General features: G+C 39.7%; 1 protein-coding gene across 1 annotated transcript in view; it reads left to right on the top strand.

Moving 5' to 3' along the window:
- SLC36A4 (solute carrier family 36 member 4) overlaps nucleotides 1-16,530 on the top strand; it is a 142,036-nt gene that overhangs the window by 39,820 nt on the left and 85,686 nt on the right. Inside the window, 2 exon segments of the mRNA XM_059824632.1 lie at nucleotides 8,579-8,806; nucleotides 11,094-11,192. Of these exon segments, the coding sequence (XP_059680615.1) occupies nucleotides 8,579-8,806; nucleotides 11,094-11,192 (327 nt within the window).

Genomic DNA, 16,530 nt, shown 5'->3' with positions numbered 1-16,530 from the left:
TGTCATATGTGTGTTTTGACCTTAAGCAAAGGGCAAGACTGAACACTTACTGACCTTGGCTTTTGTAGATTTTGAAAAAAAACCCAAAACCTTTTCAGGAATCCTGTTGCTGTTTTCTTGAAGAAGGGTTGAAAGACCTTACAGAAAAGCAACTTGTGCAAAAGCAGTGGCTGCAGAGACCCATGACATGTACCCTGTGAACGATTTAAAGTCATCAGTAATCCAGACATCCCACTTCCAAGTGTACGTGATTCAGATTGCCCTGTGCTCTTTCCTCTGGGAGGGAGAAGGCTGTCGTTTCTTCCTGGCAACTTTATGTGGCAGAAATCTGTCCCATAGAGGGCACCAAAGAACACAAATTGTTTCTGCTTTAAACCTAATTAGTTGGGTGGTGGAAGCATGAGGCAGGTGAATAGAGGGAAGGGGGGGAGCTAAGGTAAAGGAAAAACATAGTGATAATGTTACTAATACCACTCCTTGACCAGATGCCTCTGCAGTATGTGCTGTACTCTTCTGATGATGTTTGCATGTTGGTGTGTGTGAATTAAGCCCACTGGAACCAGTGGGAACTTCCACTGAGATCTTTTCTTTGATATTCATAGTTGAAACTAGTGCAGACCCAAATTTAGTAGTCTCTTCCTTCATTTTATTTCCTGTTTCAGAGAACTGAGATGTGACAAAGCATTTTAAAATGGTTCTGGCACATGAATGGACTATTCATCAGTCCAGATTACTTTGAGGTGAATATTTAGTTAGATACACAGTGGCGCATGTGAGTCTAAATATTTATTTAATCTTTTGAATTCTGTGGAATGTTTGATATACCCTTCTCATTAATGGATGCGCAGTATAGCTTCTGGTGCTAAATCTTTTCTGATTAATGTCTGTGGGTTTATAACAATGTTGGCTGCATTACATTAGTGTTTTCCAGACACTTGGTGCTACAATACCCTATTTCCAGTTATATCAAATTTCAGATGAAGCTTTTCCTAATGAGCATTTTCCTGGGGCACCAAAGAAACTCAGGTTGGTGGCAAGAGTTCTGGTTAAGTCTGGCAGCGGGCAAATAAGGGTCTTACTGGTGAGGCTGTCTAGAATTGGAGAGGAACGGTGAAACTGAAACAAACAGCTGGAGGTTGACTGCAGTAAGACTGGAGCAGGAACACACTGGGATAGAAAAAAGAATCTGTGCCCAAAAGAGCATGGGCCCCTTTCATACCATAGTTAATTTGCTTTTCCTGCTTGAGCATGAGACAGCCTTAAGTCAAGAGTCTTGGCATTTATCAACTTGCTTATGAACGCTTCCTGAGTTCTCTGGAAAAGTGTCCTTTTCTCATTGTTTACTGTGATAAAGCTAAAAAGTGAAAACATGTTCTTGCAGAGTGGGAGCACTTTATTAAATCCTTAGCACTTTCAAGATGACCCGTCAGTGGAATTTCATATGGAAATTCCATACGTGTGGAATTTCAATTTTTTTTCCAGTTTTTGCAAAAAAGAAAAAAAACCTCCCAAAACTTAGGACATTGTACTTAGACATAAAACTAGAAGTGTTAAAAATGTTGCAAAGTTGAATACTGAGTAATAATGAAATACCAGAACTAAATGAACTGTGAAACATTTCATTGGGCTGTTCATGCCAAATTACAGGTTTATAATATAGTCTTTATCTGCCTGATAACATACTGGTTTTGTGCCAGATCTGGCCTTGTGTATTGTACTGGTTGTTGCTCTGAGCTGAATTAGGAAGGAATTAGGAGGGACCAATGAGTCCAAAGACTACTGTTTTGATCCCGCTAGGTGTTGCAAAGTCTGTAGACTGTATGACAGAGAGCAATTTTTTGGGATACAGGCGAGGAAACAGTGGTCTCAGTTGAAGAGACTAAGGAAGCGGAATTATTTCTTGCTTCTGAGGTAGTTCTTATAAGAAGTGTATTCATCAGTTGAACTGAATTTTCTGCAGTCACTAGCTGTGCCTTAGTTGTTTTCTGACTGCCTGACATAAGGAATCAGATAATCAGATTTGCACAAGTGTTTGATCTTCCTGGATACATCTGAAGTTGGTGAATGCTGTGCTTGTGTTATGTAAATGAGACATTAAGTGAAGCACTTCTGTAAAGAAAGCTGTTTCAGACATTGCACCATCACGTAAGTTAATGCTTGAATAACTGAAGTGACTTCTGATGAAGTCACCTTGTGACTGTGGACATCACTAGCCTTCATAGTCACTATGCCTAGTGACGTCAGTGGCTGTGTACTTCCTTTCTAAAACCATATTATTTCCTCAAACCATAATATTTCCTCATGTAGTTTAGGGAAATGTTTGTGGAACTCCCAGGTACCATCATGATAAGCACAGAACAAAGTGCAGGTAATGTGTGTTCACACTGGAAGTTGAACAATGTTCACTGGGCTCTGTGACATATACAAAAGAATATGTATGTAGCCTTTTTCAAGAACAGATCCATTGGATGGGTAAGTGAAAAAGATTTGTCTAAGGTGGCTGATATTCCAATGATATTTCAGATTATGTTGCTTTGTTTAGGAAAAAGACAGTTAGATGTAATGTCTGCTGTTCTTGGCCCAGCATGCCTGCCATATGCAGTGATGCACTAGCAGAGAGCAGCAGGAAGTTGAAAGTGATTGTTGTCCAGAAGAGGAATCTAAGATTATATTAACTCTAATATTTAGGAGACTAGATTAGACAGATAGTGAGTCATAGTCCATCCTAACACAATCAGCTTAAATTTGCACTGAGCTAAACAGCATGTGAGAGAGAGTTTAAAAAAAAAAAAGGCCTCCTGCTGCTTTGTATTTTGTTACTTGTTAGAACAGTTTTAAGTGTTATCTGATTAATTTTTTTAAAAAAATCTAGTAATCTAGTAAAACACTTTCAAAGTGATGGTAATGTTAGCCTCCCCTGAACAAATCAGTATAATCTCATCTTCATTACTTTTCCTCTGCTGCTCTTTACTGTCAAATCTCCCACAGCCAATTGCTCCCACTCTAAGAGGGAGAACAGTGATCCTTTCTTTTTTTAATTTTTGTGTTTTACTTTCCGACTCAGTTTCCTTCCATCCATCCATCGCTCTTGCCTGTTTGTTTAGCTCTCCCACAAGATAAACCTTTGCTGGATCTTATCTGGTGTGCCTTGTCTGAGTCAATGTAGAGAATCACTATTCTGTCATATCTCAAAATCCACCTCTGCAGTATGGATATTTCCTGTGGCCTTGCCTAAACCCGTAAGTGGTACTGCCCTGACTGATAAAGCTGCTTTATTGATATGAATTTGATTTAAAGGTGTGTATATATATCCACAAAAGGGGATAAACTGTCTTCCTGTGCTTTTGTATCACTATAACTGTGTCCATAATATCAGTTACATGGTGTATACACGTGCATGTATGTGTGCATAAAATTCACCCTCAAAGTATTTTAGTAATGCAAAAACCTGTGTATAATGGACATAATGAAAACAGCTTGACAGTCAACGGTTGAACTGAAACTTTCAACATTCATTTTTTTTAATAAATTGAAATACTATATATATCACTACAAGAAAGAAAGAAATACTATATATATCACTACAAGAAGGACATTGAGGTGCTGGAGCGCGTCCAGAGAAGGGCGACGAAGCTGGTGAGGGGTCTGGAGCACAAGTCTGATGAGGAGCAGCTGTGGGAACTGGGGTTGTTCAGTCTGGAGAAGAGGAGGCTGAGGGGAGACCTTATCGCTCTCTACAACTACCTGAAAGGAGGTTGCAGAGAGGTGGGTGTTGGTCTCTTCTCCCAAGTGACAAGTGACAGGACTAGAGGAAATGGCCTCAAGTTGCGCCAGGGGAGGTTCAGGCTGGATATTAGGAAAAAGTTCTTTACTGAGAGAGTGGTAACACAGTGGAACAGGCTGCCCAGGGAGGTAGTGGAGTCACCCTCCCTGGAGGTATTCAAGGAGCGTGTGGATGTGGCATTGTGGGATGTGGCTTGATGGGCATGGTGCTGTGTGGTGTGGGTGGGGTTTTTGGTGTGGTGTGTTTGTTTGTTTGTTTGTTTTGTGTGTGGTGGTTTTCGTGTGTGTGTGTGGTTTTTTTTTGTGTGGGGTGCTTTTTGTGTGTTGTTTTGGGGTTTTTTTTGTGTAATGGTTGGACTTGATGATCTTACAGGTCTTTTCCAACCTTAGTGATTCTGTGATTCTGTGATACTAATTTTGAAGTCATGGGCTGCACATTTTGCTGCATGCAAGTAATAGCTAGTGGAGAGTAAATTTCAGAAACCTCCTCCTCACCCAGACAATACTGCTCTCTTTAGCAGTGTTACAGTTCACAGTAACCTCTTCATCCAATGGCAAGCTGATCTCTAAAATACTCTGCCTGGGATATGTGTGTGCACTTTCAGCAGTTGTTAGGGGATAAGTGGAACTTAACTAACTATTTCACGTGTTTTTTCTTTATACAAAGCCGTAATCCTCCATAGGATAGGCTTTGGGAAACACCGCTGTTTCAGGTAGGGCTCTGATTTTCTTTTTTTACCTAAAGACTTAGAGCAGAATAATTCTCTGGGGTTGGTCAAATCTCACTAGGGTGAAGGCTATCACAAATAAATAAGGTTTGGTCCATTTTCTGAGTAGAGTTACGAAATACCTTTATACAATGACAGCTCTGACCACGCAGAATAAACATGGGAGGAGAGTAAGGAATTACCCTGCTTTATACTGTTGAAGTCTGGTTAAAGCGGTGTCACTGCTGTGCTCGGAAGACAAAGAGAAAGGAGGGAGTCTGGGACCAGATGGGCTGTGTTTGAAAGTGCTGGGAGAAACCTGTAGTCTTTGAAAGACCATACAGAGTGGGGGAGGTCCCTGAGAACCAAGGAGAGGCAAATGTTGTACTTATCTTCATAAAAGGCCAAAAGAATAATTTGGAGAATTACAAGGCAGTCAGCCTCTCTTCAGTCCCTTTAAAAATCAGGGATTGAGTCTTCTTGGAGCACATTTCTGGGCAGATGGGGGAGAATAAGGTGACTGGAACCAGTCAGCATGGATTTACCAAGGGACTGACAAACTTGATTACCTTCTATAAGAAAAAAAGTCTGACTTTGTACATAATGAGAAATCACTAGATGTCACCTTGACTTCAGCAAGGTTTTTTTATGCTGTCTCTGACAATATCCTTGTAGCCAAGTAAGGCTGTTATGGTCTGGATGGGTGGATGGATGGATGGATGGACAACTAGCTGGGGAAAAAAAAGCTGGTAGTATGGTCAGGCTCAGAGGGTAGTGGTCATGATCATGAGCCAGCAGTGTGCCCTGACAGCAAAGGAAACCAACAGCATCCTGGGTTGTATGAACAGGAGAATTGCTGGTAGATGGAGGGAAGTGATTATCATCCTTTACTTCGCATTTGTTAGACCGCATCTAGAATACTCTGCCAAGTTTTGGATATCCCCAATACTGGAAAGTCATTGACAAACTGGAGTGAGTTCAGGGGAGGGCTGCTGAAATGATTGGGGCTGGAGCACTTGCCCTATGAGGGCTGGGTAAACTGGGCTTGCTCAGACTGGAAGAGAACTGGCTTTTGGAGGACCTAACAGCAGCCCCCCCAGGACTGCAAAGAGGTTGTCTAGAAAATAGAACCAAGCCCTTTACTAAGGTCAAGTGGGAGGGCAAGAGAAAGTGGTCATAAAATAACACAGGAGTTTCTGTCCTGAGGCAAAGAAAAACAGTCGAGCAGTGGAACCTGTTGCCCAGAGAGATGGTGCAGTCTCCATCCTTAGAAGTTTGCAAGACTCGGCTGAAGAATGGGGAGAGGAACAATCTGGTTTGACCCCATAGCTGATGGAGCTGTGAGCAAGTGATTGGACTATAGACCTCCTGAGGTCCCATTTAACTTAAATTATTCTATGATTCAGTGAATCCAAACCTCCATTTTTGGGTGAGGTAATGAAGACGACTATTGAGAATACAATGTTTTGTGTTGTAGATAGGAGACTTGACAAGGCAAGGTGACTCAAATGAGAGATGGTGTGGAAGAGAAGAAGAGGCAGCAGGAAGACTTGGTGAATTTTGTGGAACTGACGTTTATTCCAGACGTAGAATTGCAGCTTTTGGGTTAAAAACATACAAGAAGTAGATGCTTTTCATAGCTGGGACTATGACAGCTGTGATTGCAAATCTGGTTTACTCAAAATATTAATTTGTGCTGAGCAGGTTCAGAATTTAATCTTTTTTCTTTTTTCTTGCCAGCTAGAATGTCTTTGATGCGCTGACCTCTTTCTTTAAACTGTATTTCAAGGGACAGGATCTGATGCAGGCTTCTGCAAGTCATGAGATTTTTGAGAATCCATTTGGTCTCCATTTCCTTCCTCTGGTGAATGCTGGGACAGGGAACGGTGCAGGGAGAAGGGGTACCGTGCTTACAGTATTGTAAAGCAGACTACAGTGTTGTGGTTTATTGTAGGAATAGAACTCATATCTGAAATGTGCAAGTCGGAGGTGGGAAGCTAGGGTCAGGGAGGCACTGTCTGATAATTTTAGTTGGCAGTGTTTTGCTGATCCTGTATCAATATTCATTCATCTGATGATGGTTGTGGAGAGTTTGTGTGCAGCAGTAGTATGTTCTTTCTTTGTGCTTTCCTCAGTATTTTTGTGAAATTAAAAGGCAGGTAATTATACAAGATATTTTGTATGACTGCACTTACCTAACACAACATGGAGGTTTGATCTCATCTTAAGCCCATCATCAGGGTAGCTGATCACAGTAGACCTGAGCTTGTGTAGAATTATATAGAATACTGTACATTGCATTTTCCAGCTGTATTAGCCAGTAAACTCCAGTTGAATATCTAGTTGGAATTTGTGGTGTTAATACAAAAAAATCACACATTTCTGATTTTAGGAACTTTTTATTGGGGTTTGTGTATACAAATGGAATGCCTCTGTCTTAAGAGAAAACTGGAGTGGGTGAATGCTTGAAATGATTTGAGTAGAAGCTGCTTTATACTGTGCTATTTTAAAAATGTATTTTAGAACCTGAACTATATATTGCCTGCTGTTGTGTTGTTTTTTGTTTTGTTTTGTTTTCTTTTTTAAGGAATAAATATTTTATTTTTTTTTTTAGTAGCTCATCAGGCTACAGATATTTGCATAAATTGAAGGCATGGTAGGTTAAATATTCGTTGTAGCTGAGGTTTTCAATGGGACTTACATGCTCATACTTGCGCCTTTTATTGTAACAGCTTAACGTGTTTGGATTTTTGAGGCAGGATCTATGATCTTATTATTTCACTTGCACAGATAACAACTGACATTTTAAAGAAGAAACCACATGGAAAGAATTGCCCATAAATTAATCAGTCTTGGGACCATGCCTGTGAACTATACAAGAATAATAATATTTAAGAATTGCTACACTTGTACACTTCCTGGTATTGTAGGGTTATACAGTCTTCCTCTGAGTTCAGTTCTATATTAAGTTTTAAGACTGTGGCTATAGTAGTTGGTTGTCTGACAGTACTTAGGAGTCAGAGTATTGTCTTCAGTTGTTTTGTTATATATTGATTTCTCATTTTTCTGTAAGTCTCTTTGTGCTATAAGGAACAATTTTTTTTTTTCACTGTCTAGGTATCTTTCTATAGTCATCAAACCAAAGGCTTACTGGAGCATGAACAGATTAACCACAGTTAATGGCAAATTAAGATGGCAAATGCAATGGAAGGGAAAAGGAAAGGATACACTCCTAGGGAAAAGGCATGATAAGAGTTAAAACAAATGGAGTTGAACTGTTACTTTGGAGCAAGCAGAGTAATCACCAGCTCTTGATGTTTTGATTGTGGTGTGCGCATAGCACAGAATATATTGCCACAAAACAAATTTTGGCAGTTATGGCCACATTAACATTTTTCCAAAATAAGCAATGAGAGTTGTGAATAGTGCCAAACTCAGTCTTCTGAATTGCACCATAGGCAACTATTGCAATGTTATACACGAAAAACCTAATATACTTTCACATTGTGTGCTACTGTTTATCTATAGGCATTAATTTATATCAATTTAATGGATACGGGACACTCAACTCTCTCAGAGCTCATGGTTTTTAAAGTTGAGTAGTGAAGAGTGAAAAACGTATTCTAACATTATTTTGTATGTATGCTGCTATGATGTGCATGGCAAAGGCATAAGGTTATTAGGCACTGAAGTCAGGTACAATAGCAGTTGGTTATCTAACCCCCTTACTCTCCTTAGGAAAATTCAAAGTCTAATATTTAGGCCTAGATCTGTCTCGCTTGCATTCATTTTACCAAACTCTCCCTTTCTGAAAGGAATCTGATCTAAACTGCTCATGTGGATTTCCTCCTTAGCCAGTGGTGGGATAAAGACACTTTCAGGTCCTGATTTCATCATTTGTCTTAAGGATGGAACACTTGCTAAAAGTGCCTTGTCTTCCCCTCTGCACCGAGAGTACAGGAATCCCCAAATGCCTGACACTCACCAGGTAAAGCAGAGGGACAAATTTCCCTATAGAAAAACAGTGATGTGACCGTATACACAGTGCTACCACTGTTTAACGTGTTTGTTTTTCATTATTCCTACAGGTCCATGAAGGATTCCTGGAAAACAAAACTGCTCCCATAAACATCAGTGCCACCAGCAGTTCTTCTGAGAAAAGGAGTATTGATTTACGAATATACATGCTGTGTTTCCTGCCATTCATGATCCTCCTGGTCTTTATTCGTGACCTTAAGAGCCTGTCCTTGCTTTCATTGCTTGCCAATCTGTCCATGGCTGTCAGCCTGGTGATCATTTACCAGTATATTGTTAGAGTGAGTATAAAAATGTTTATTAAATTTTTTTCAGTGTGGTAAGTTGTATTTGTTGCATGTGGCAATTGGTCTCTGATAGATACATACTGATTGACAATTTCTGAAAGGCAGAATTATCTTGTATTTAATTGAGGCATCTTAATTTAAGGAAGTGCCTTAATACTTGAGACATGCTTTAAACATGGACTTTTACAGTATTTTTGAAAGAAAGGATAATATTGCTGCACTTAAAAATATGTATTGTAACAACTTGGAGTCATTGAGTGGAAAAATATGTGAATTTTTGTGGGTTGCACGCAGAACTTGCAAGGTTTTAATCTGCGGTCAAACTTTTTGTTGCAACAGAAGAACAATTTCAACAGGGATATTTATTTCTAGTGTTTCTCCAGTACAGTCAGGAAAAATTTAAGACTTACCCTTTAAGAATACATATTGCAGACTTCCATCTCTTGAGAAGTTGAATAGTTGAATAGTTGAATAGTTGTTTCTTATGATTTTTGAAAAGTGATAAGTGATAGACACTGTTGTACACACGGTGTAGGTAAGTGGTGAGTGCCACTGTTGTTTGACAAAGCTTTCACATGAGTCTTATGAGACGAGTGGCAAGCGGAGGATGGGGAGGAAGGCAGAAAAGCCAGCAAGAGGTATTGGCTAGGCAAGGAGGCAGGAGAAGTTACATAGAAGAGACTGGGGGAGTTAGAGAGTAATTAATTGTTCTGCAGGAACTCAGCTTGTATTGTCTCTCACAGTATTCTCCTGGAGAAGCTGGCGACTCGTGGCTCAGACAGGTGCACTCTTCGCTGGGTAAAAACTGTCTGGATGGCCGAGCCCAGAGAGTTGTGGTGAATGGGGTGAAATCCAGCTGGCGGCCGGTCACAAGTGGAGTCCCCCAGGGCTCAGTTTTGGGCTGGTCTTGTTTAATATCTTTATTGATGATCTGGATGAGGGGATTGAGTGCTCCCTCAGCAAGTTTGCAGATGACACCAAGTTGGGCGGGAGTGTTGATCTGCTGGAGGGTGAGAAGGCTCTGCAGAGGGATCTGGACAGGCTGGATTGATGGGCTGAGGCCAATTGTATGAGGTTCAACAAGGCCAAGTGCCGGGTCCCGCACTTGGGTCACAACAACCCCATGCAACGCTACAGGCTTGGGGACGAGTGGCTGGAAAGCTGCCCTGCAGAAAAGGACCTGGGGGTGTTGATCGACAGCCGGCTGAATATGAGCCAGCAGTGTGCCCAGGTGGCCAAGAAGGCCAACGGCATCCTGGCCTGTATCAGAAATGGTGTGGCCAGCAGGAGCAGGGAGGGGATCGTGCCCCTGTACTCGGCGCTGGTGAGGCCGCACCTCGAATACTGCGTTCAGTTTTGGGCCCCTCCCTACAAGAAGGACATGGAGGTGCTGGAGCGTGTCCAAAGAAGGGCGACGAAGCTGGTGAGGGGTCTGGAGCACAAGTCTGATGAGGAGCGGCTGAGGGAGCTGAGGTTGTTCAGTCTGGAGAAGAGGAGGCTGAGGGGAGACCTCATCGCTCTCTACAACTACCTGAAAGGGGGTTGCAGAGAGGTGGGTGTTGGTCTCTTCTCCCAAGTGATGAGTGACAAAACAAGAGGAAATGGCCTCAGGTTGTGCCAGGGGAGTTTTAGGCTGGATATTAGGAAAAATTTATTTACCGAGAGAGTGGTGAGACACTGGAATAAACTGCCCAGGGAAGTGGTGGAGTCACCATCCCTGGAGGCGTTCAAGGAACGTGTGGATGTGGCATTGTGGGACATGGTTTAATGGGCATGGTGGTGTTTGCTCATTGATGGCTGGACTCGATGATCTTACAGGCCTTTTCCAACCTTAGGAATTCTGTGATTCTGTGAAAAAGATTTTCTTTTACTGTCCCTTATGGTTACGAAGAATATCTGTGCAGTATGAAAGCAGATTAGAAAATGCACTACTCTGAGAAGTTTGCAGAAGATTAATCTTGAGGTGTGAGCTTTCCCTTTTGTTTTAATTGATGCTCTCTCATATACACCAGTGTGATACTTTAAATGTGAAAATTTCTAGTGTCAGTAATATGAACGTAGAATAAATATATCTGCAAGTGTCTGTGTGTGGATGGGAAGGTGTGTAATAAATGTGTAAAAAGGACTAAGTTTGGGAGGAAAACCAGGGATTGTAAAGAGCAATGTATACACCACTGTCAACATGTACTGAGTTTTCTTTCCTATGGCATAACGCATCGATCAAAATTGTAGGAACAGCTAACGCGCTTTACATAGCACTGTTTTGCTTTGTTTTCTTCAGGATATAGTAGATCCTCAAAAACTGCCTCCTGTGGTTGGCTGGAAGAAATACCCACTGTTTTTTGGGACTGCAATATTTGCTTTTGAAGGAATCGGTGTGGTAAGTGCTTTTTACTGACTCTTCAAAATACCTGAATCTGTGCTAGATGATGGGATACAGGCAGTTTTACTCCTGTTGTTATTTTGTTGGTTTTGTTGAAGCACTAATCTCCCATGTTGATATGAAAAGAATTGATTTATCTTGTCAAATAAGGCAAAAGTTGAAGACACAACATCCCCGTCAAAGGGGAGTTTGGGGAATACCAGTTGCTACTTGTAATTTGGGAAGGTGCTAAGTGTCCAAGAATGCCTTTAGTTCCAAATAGATTAAGACAATAATAACGAGTAATAATAACTAGTATTATAATATGCTGTATTATAATACTCAGCTAATAATATGATGATACTATAATGACTCAGCAGCTCAGTTTTAGGTGATGAGTGTGTAAAAATAGAAATGTACTCAGCATCCTTCTTGTCCTTTGGGATCACAGAGGACAAAGTGATATATTAGGAATGTGTTATTCTTCCTGCTTCAAACTTGTCTATAGACGTGACTTGATAGAGATGGAGATAAGAAAAAGGATAGAAGTTTCAGAATACTTTTTTTTTATTCGTGGCCTTCTGACAATGAACCTCAGTTCCTCATTGTCTCCTGAAAGATGTTAATTAAATCGATTTATCACTCTGAAAATTTGGTTTTTAAAAGTGGATCTTTTTTAATCTCTTATTCACTTATTACTGTTTCTAAGGGCTTTCCGATTGCATCTCACACTAGCAAAGTTTGCAAGTTAGTTAATGCTTTTGTTCCACATGGTGTATTTTGAAGAATAGCTAAAGAGGCGTCTGGGAATGGTAGGTCATAATGTCTTTAAACTGTTGGGAAGTAACTATATATGCTGTATTTGTTATTAATATAATTGCATGCTTCAGCAGGTGTTACTGTATGCTTAAAACTAAAAAACAAATGAACAACTCCCCCTTTCCCCCCAAAAAAACCCTGAACCAAAACAACCCCAAACCAGCATGCAATTAATCTGAAATGATTGTCTGTCATTGACGTAACACAGAAGGGTTTTCAAATCTCTTTTCTTTTCTGGAATTGTCAGCTCTGACTTAACACCAGAATATTTTACCTTGCTGCTGTATTATGACTGCCAGAAGAGCTGAATAGGAAAACCTTTTAACACCTATTATGTTACAAAAGTGTATTTGCACACATGGGATGTGTGGATCTAGTAACGGTGAATGTCCATTCCTCAAACTGTTCTCACTGTTTCTCAAACTGTGAACTGACTGATGCAGAGGTTTAGCTGCCATATATCTGAGTGTATCTGGACATCTTTCCTTTTGTCATCTGGAAGTTCTGTCATAGGAAATCAGCCATTTGTCTGGGACTGTTTGATGCCAGAGGTCTTGGGCAAAAAACCCATGCTCAGTGAATCAGACAGACTGGACTATACTAAGCTTGTTGCTCTTAAAGTGTATAGTCTATCTGGGACAGACTGCACTTACTGAGTGTGAGTAAATGCAAGTCATTTACAGTAGGTCTGATACATATCCCAGTTGTATTCGATTTGCTCATGTACTGCATAGCACGGAGGTGTGTATTTGTAGCCAGGAAATCCCAAATGAGGGTCTTGTGAGCCTCAGGAAAGTGTGGAAGGCTTACCATTTGGTAGCGGTAGTTTATTGAATTATAGGTAGGGAATTGATTTATGGTAATTATTTTCTGGCACATTAGATCGCACATTAGGCAGCTCCTTATATTTACATCAGCAGTAGTAACATTGACTTCCGATGTAAACTAAAGAACTGCCCAGAGCATTGTCCTTGATTGAGTCCCTGGTTGTTACTAATGGCATCTTTAGGAACTCCAAACTTTTTTTTCTTCTTTTATTCAAGAGCATATAATGTAGGGTTCATTCGAATTGGACCTTTAAAATATAAAAATTCTCCTTGATATTATTAGATATTAGTGTTACAGAGTTATTGCATGTATTGCTGTATAGGCTGTCTCAATTTCTTGATCATGATTTACTTACTCTTCAAAGCAAATGAAGAGTGCCTTTTAGTTTTTTCACTTTGTTACTGGTGTTTACAAACTGACTAAATGTTTATGTTCACAATAGTTTGACATACTTTGTGTGTATATGTACGTTGCAGAAGACCATTAAAATAATGTGGCTACCTTTACCACTTAAAATTAATGTAAAAGTGAAAATCTAGAGCTTAATGTTTCTTCCTTATACGCAGAATGATATTAATATGTCTCACTTCTCAGGGATAGTTTGAACATGCAGAATGTTCGCTGTGCATTCTTATGCTGTAGTTGCATGCACCATAGAGAAGATTCAAAGAAAAAAATGATTTTATGGATTTGAACTAAACAAAGTTGTTGAAGCATGAAATAAAAAAGATGAGTGAAGCAAAACGAGACAGACATTTCCACTTTACATCATTAATATTTCATACAATTCTTGGTGATTGATTTAGTTGATAACTAGCTATTACAGCTCAGTAAGTTGCCATCATAGACTGGGCTGTGATATATCGGTATGTGTTTGTGACCTCTTGCAAATGTGAAGTGAAACACGTTAGTTTAAAATTCTTTCATTGGAATGTAAGCTAATGTGTTTGAATGCACATTACAATGGATTAAGAATACTCGCATAGTCAGTTGCCATTGTATAGCTGATGTGTGATGTTATTACCCTGTATCTTATTTACTGTCATTCCTATATGCGTGTGGCTGAATTGTTCTGGTAAGGAAAAAAACCCCACCATTTAATTCGATTGGCTCCTTAGTCTGCTCCGTCTGACTGCAGGCACTCAAAATGGATTTACCTAATCTTGCTCTTGTTGTTAGCGACTTGATTTTTAGATTTTATTCTGGAATGTCTTGCAAATAACACTTACTACTATGAAGCTGACTGAACATTGCATTATAAACAGAAACCTTAAGGTCTTAATTTTATCAGAAAAGTTGATGATGGTTGATTCATTTTATGCAATAAGTTGGCCTTAAACAGTTACGAGGCCTCATTTTTCCTTTTCCTTGATTCCAAACATACATTATGCTAACTCTCATCTGAGAGCTGCCAGATTATTGAATGTTATGAACTGGGACAGCAAATGAAATTCTGAGCTTTTTTGGGCTGGTAAAGTCATCTTAAGCAGAACCTGACAAGAAAGGAAAAATGCCCTCAATGTGTTTTTTCTGCCACTGTTGTTCTGTGTAAAATGGTCTTTCCTGCTAGGAATATTTAACGATCAACAATTTGTGTAAAGGAATAAATGATCTATAAGGCACAGTATAAAACAGTATGCCTTAGCCATAGCAGTCAGGAGGATTTATTTTCAAAGATACTTAATTGATTTTGTTTTTATTAACAGGGGACTGGCTAATGTAGACGGAAAATAATGGGCAGTTCATAATGCCATGTTCAGTATGGAAACATGTTTGTGTGGTTTCTTTGAACCAAATAATAGACTGCAGAGGAAATACTCTAGCGCTGATTTTTTTCATCCCATTGTTCCAAAAAGCTTTTTATATATTGATTTTTTTTTTTCTTTTCTTTTAGTTTAGCACTTGTCATCACTTAAAGTATGATCATAGTTCGTCAGTAACTCTATTAAAATTAGTGAGACTAATTAAACAGAGGAGTCTAAAGTGCTGTTCACTATGGGGAATGTGATTAAGCGAGGTGTAGTGATTCAGCAGGTTCCTGGTAAGATTTTATTCTTGATCTTGAGAGAGTGTATTTCTCTTTTAGACTGTGAGTGTACGAACATGGGTTTTGGTTAAAATCTGTCATTGGTTTAGGACTGACTAGCTGTCCCTGTGCAAAAAGAAAATTAGCAGTATGGAAGTATTTTGGAGTATCATTGCTTTGGCTATTGTCGATCCCTAGATAAATAGACTTTAAGAACCTTAATTTTACTGACTTGTGTCTGTAATAATTCAAAGGAGGAAGGGTAGCCTATTTATAATTGAAATATAGAATCTCAAATAAACCAAGGCAGTACCTAGAAACTAGTACTCGTGTAATAGTAAGAGCTAGTTAAACATTTCATCAGCCACTGTTATAAAAATATTTTGAGATATTTTGAGATATTTTCATTAAAATAAAAATAATTACTATGATGAACTGATGATATTAACATGATGAATTGAGCTGTTCATATCTGCCTGCGAGATCAATCTAAACTCTTATTTGATGGCAGATTTGACCAATTTTGTCATTTTTCTAAAGTCCAGGCAAGTTGTTCGTTTGTTGCTACAGCTACTGCAGCAGAAATAAGGTTAGTGCTATCAAAGGGCTGGTTAATGTTAATGCATGCAATCTGAGTGATTCTTGTAACAGGATTAAAAAGTGCTGCAGTCTGTTGCTTGTGCTATTAATTTCTTTGCTCCCTGTTTGAGCTGTCTGTAAAAATGGGGTCACTGCTGATTGGTGTAAGGTACCCGCTGCAAATTGGGAATGTCTTGGCAGCCAGGGCGTAATGATCGCCGTGTGCTAACAGGGGGAGTTGGCAGCGGGGGTACCCCATGATCCCTTAATATTGAGTTAGCAAAGCTGAACTGACAGCTCAGCACTGTCGATCTGGTGGTTATTATTCATAGTGTTGAGAGTCGGTTTGGGATTTCAACACTTGTAAGTTAAGATTTTAAGATCATCAGGGTGACCTTGTGAAAATTGTATTGACTAGTGGCATCAATACAGTTTGTGGAACAGTAGTAGCAACAGAAATGCAGTACCCTTAAGTGAATACAACAGACCATTTAAGATACTCTGTTTTGTTTTAATCTTCAAAGTGAAGATTTTGGTTCAGAAGGCAATTATATGTTGATTAGGAGGTGGAGAAAATGTATATTCAGCCCTCAGTGGACCTTTTTGAGTACAGGGCTCTGCTGGGGATGGGAGAATCTGCAGCTGCTTCTTTCCCTCTATGCTTTAGCTTCTTTCTGGCTGTGAGTTCTCTGTGCCAGATGATGCTACCTGGCAAATCACGGGGCTGCTGTTCAGGCCACAGGGGAGAGGAGAGTACCAACACTACTTCTTGAATACAGGAGCTGCAGGTGATATAATGAAGTGAATGTGTCTTTCACAGAACATGTAACATTATTTTGTAAGAACCATGTTTGAGAGCCTCTTTCATATTCTAAAGGTGAGTAGGTCTGTTTTTGTAATGAATGTGAGGTTTTTGTTATTGAATTAAAAAGTAGCTTCAGACTGTGCTCCTGAGTGTGCCCAAAATGTAGTTAAAACTCTTGAACATACTTTTCAGAAGAGTGTAAAACCAAAGCCTTCAGGCTTGGATATGTTTGTAGCATTACCATGTGCATAGTGTTATGCTTATATAATAGCAGTTATACTTAATGAATGTTTTGCAGT

Source organism: Gavia stellata, chromosome 1 (assembly GCF_030936135.1).
Source record: "Gavia stellata isolate bGavSte3 chromosome 1, bGavSte3.hap2, whole genome shotgun sequence".
In the NCBI taxonomy this organism is placed as follows: Eukaryota; Metazoa; Chordata; class Aves; order Gaviiformes; family Gaviidae; genus Gavia; species Gavia stellata.
Note: the sequence above shows the minus strand (reverse complement) of the source record. Positions and strands in the feature narration are given on the sequence as shown.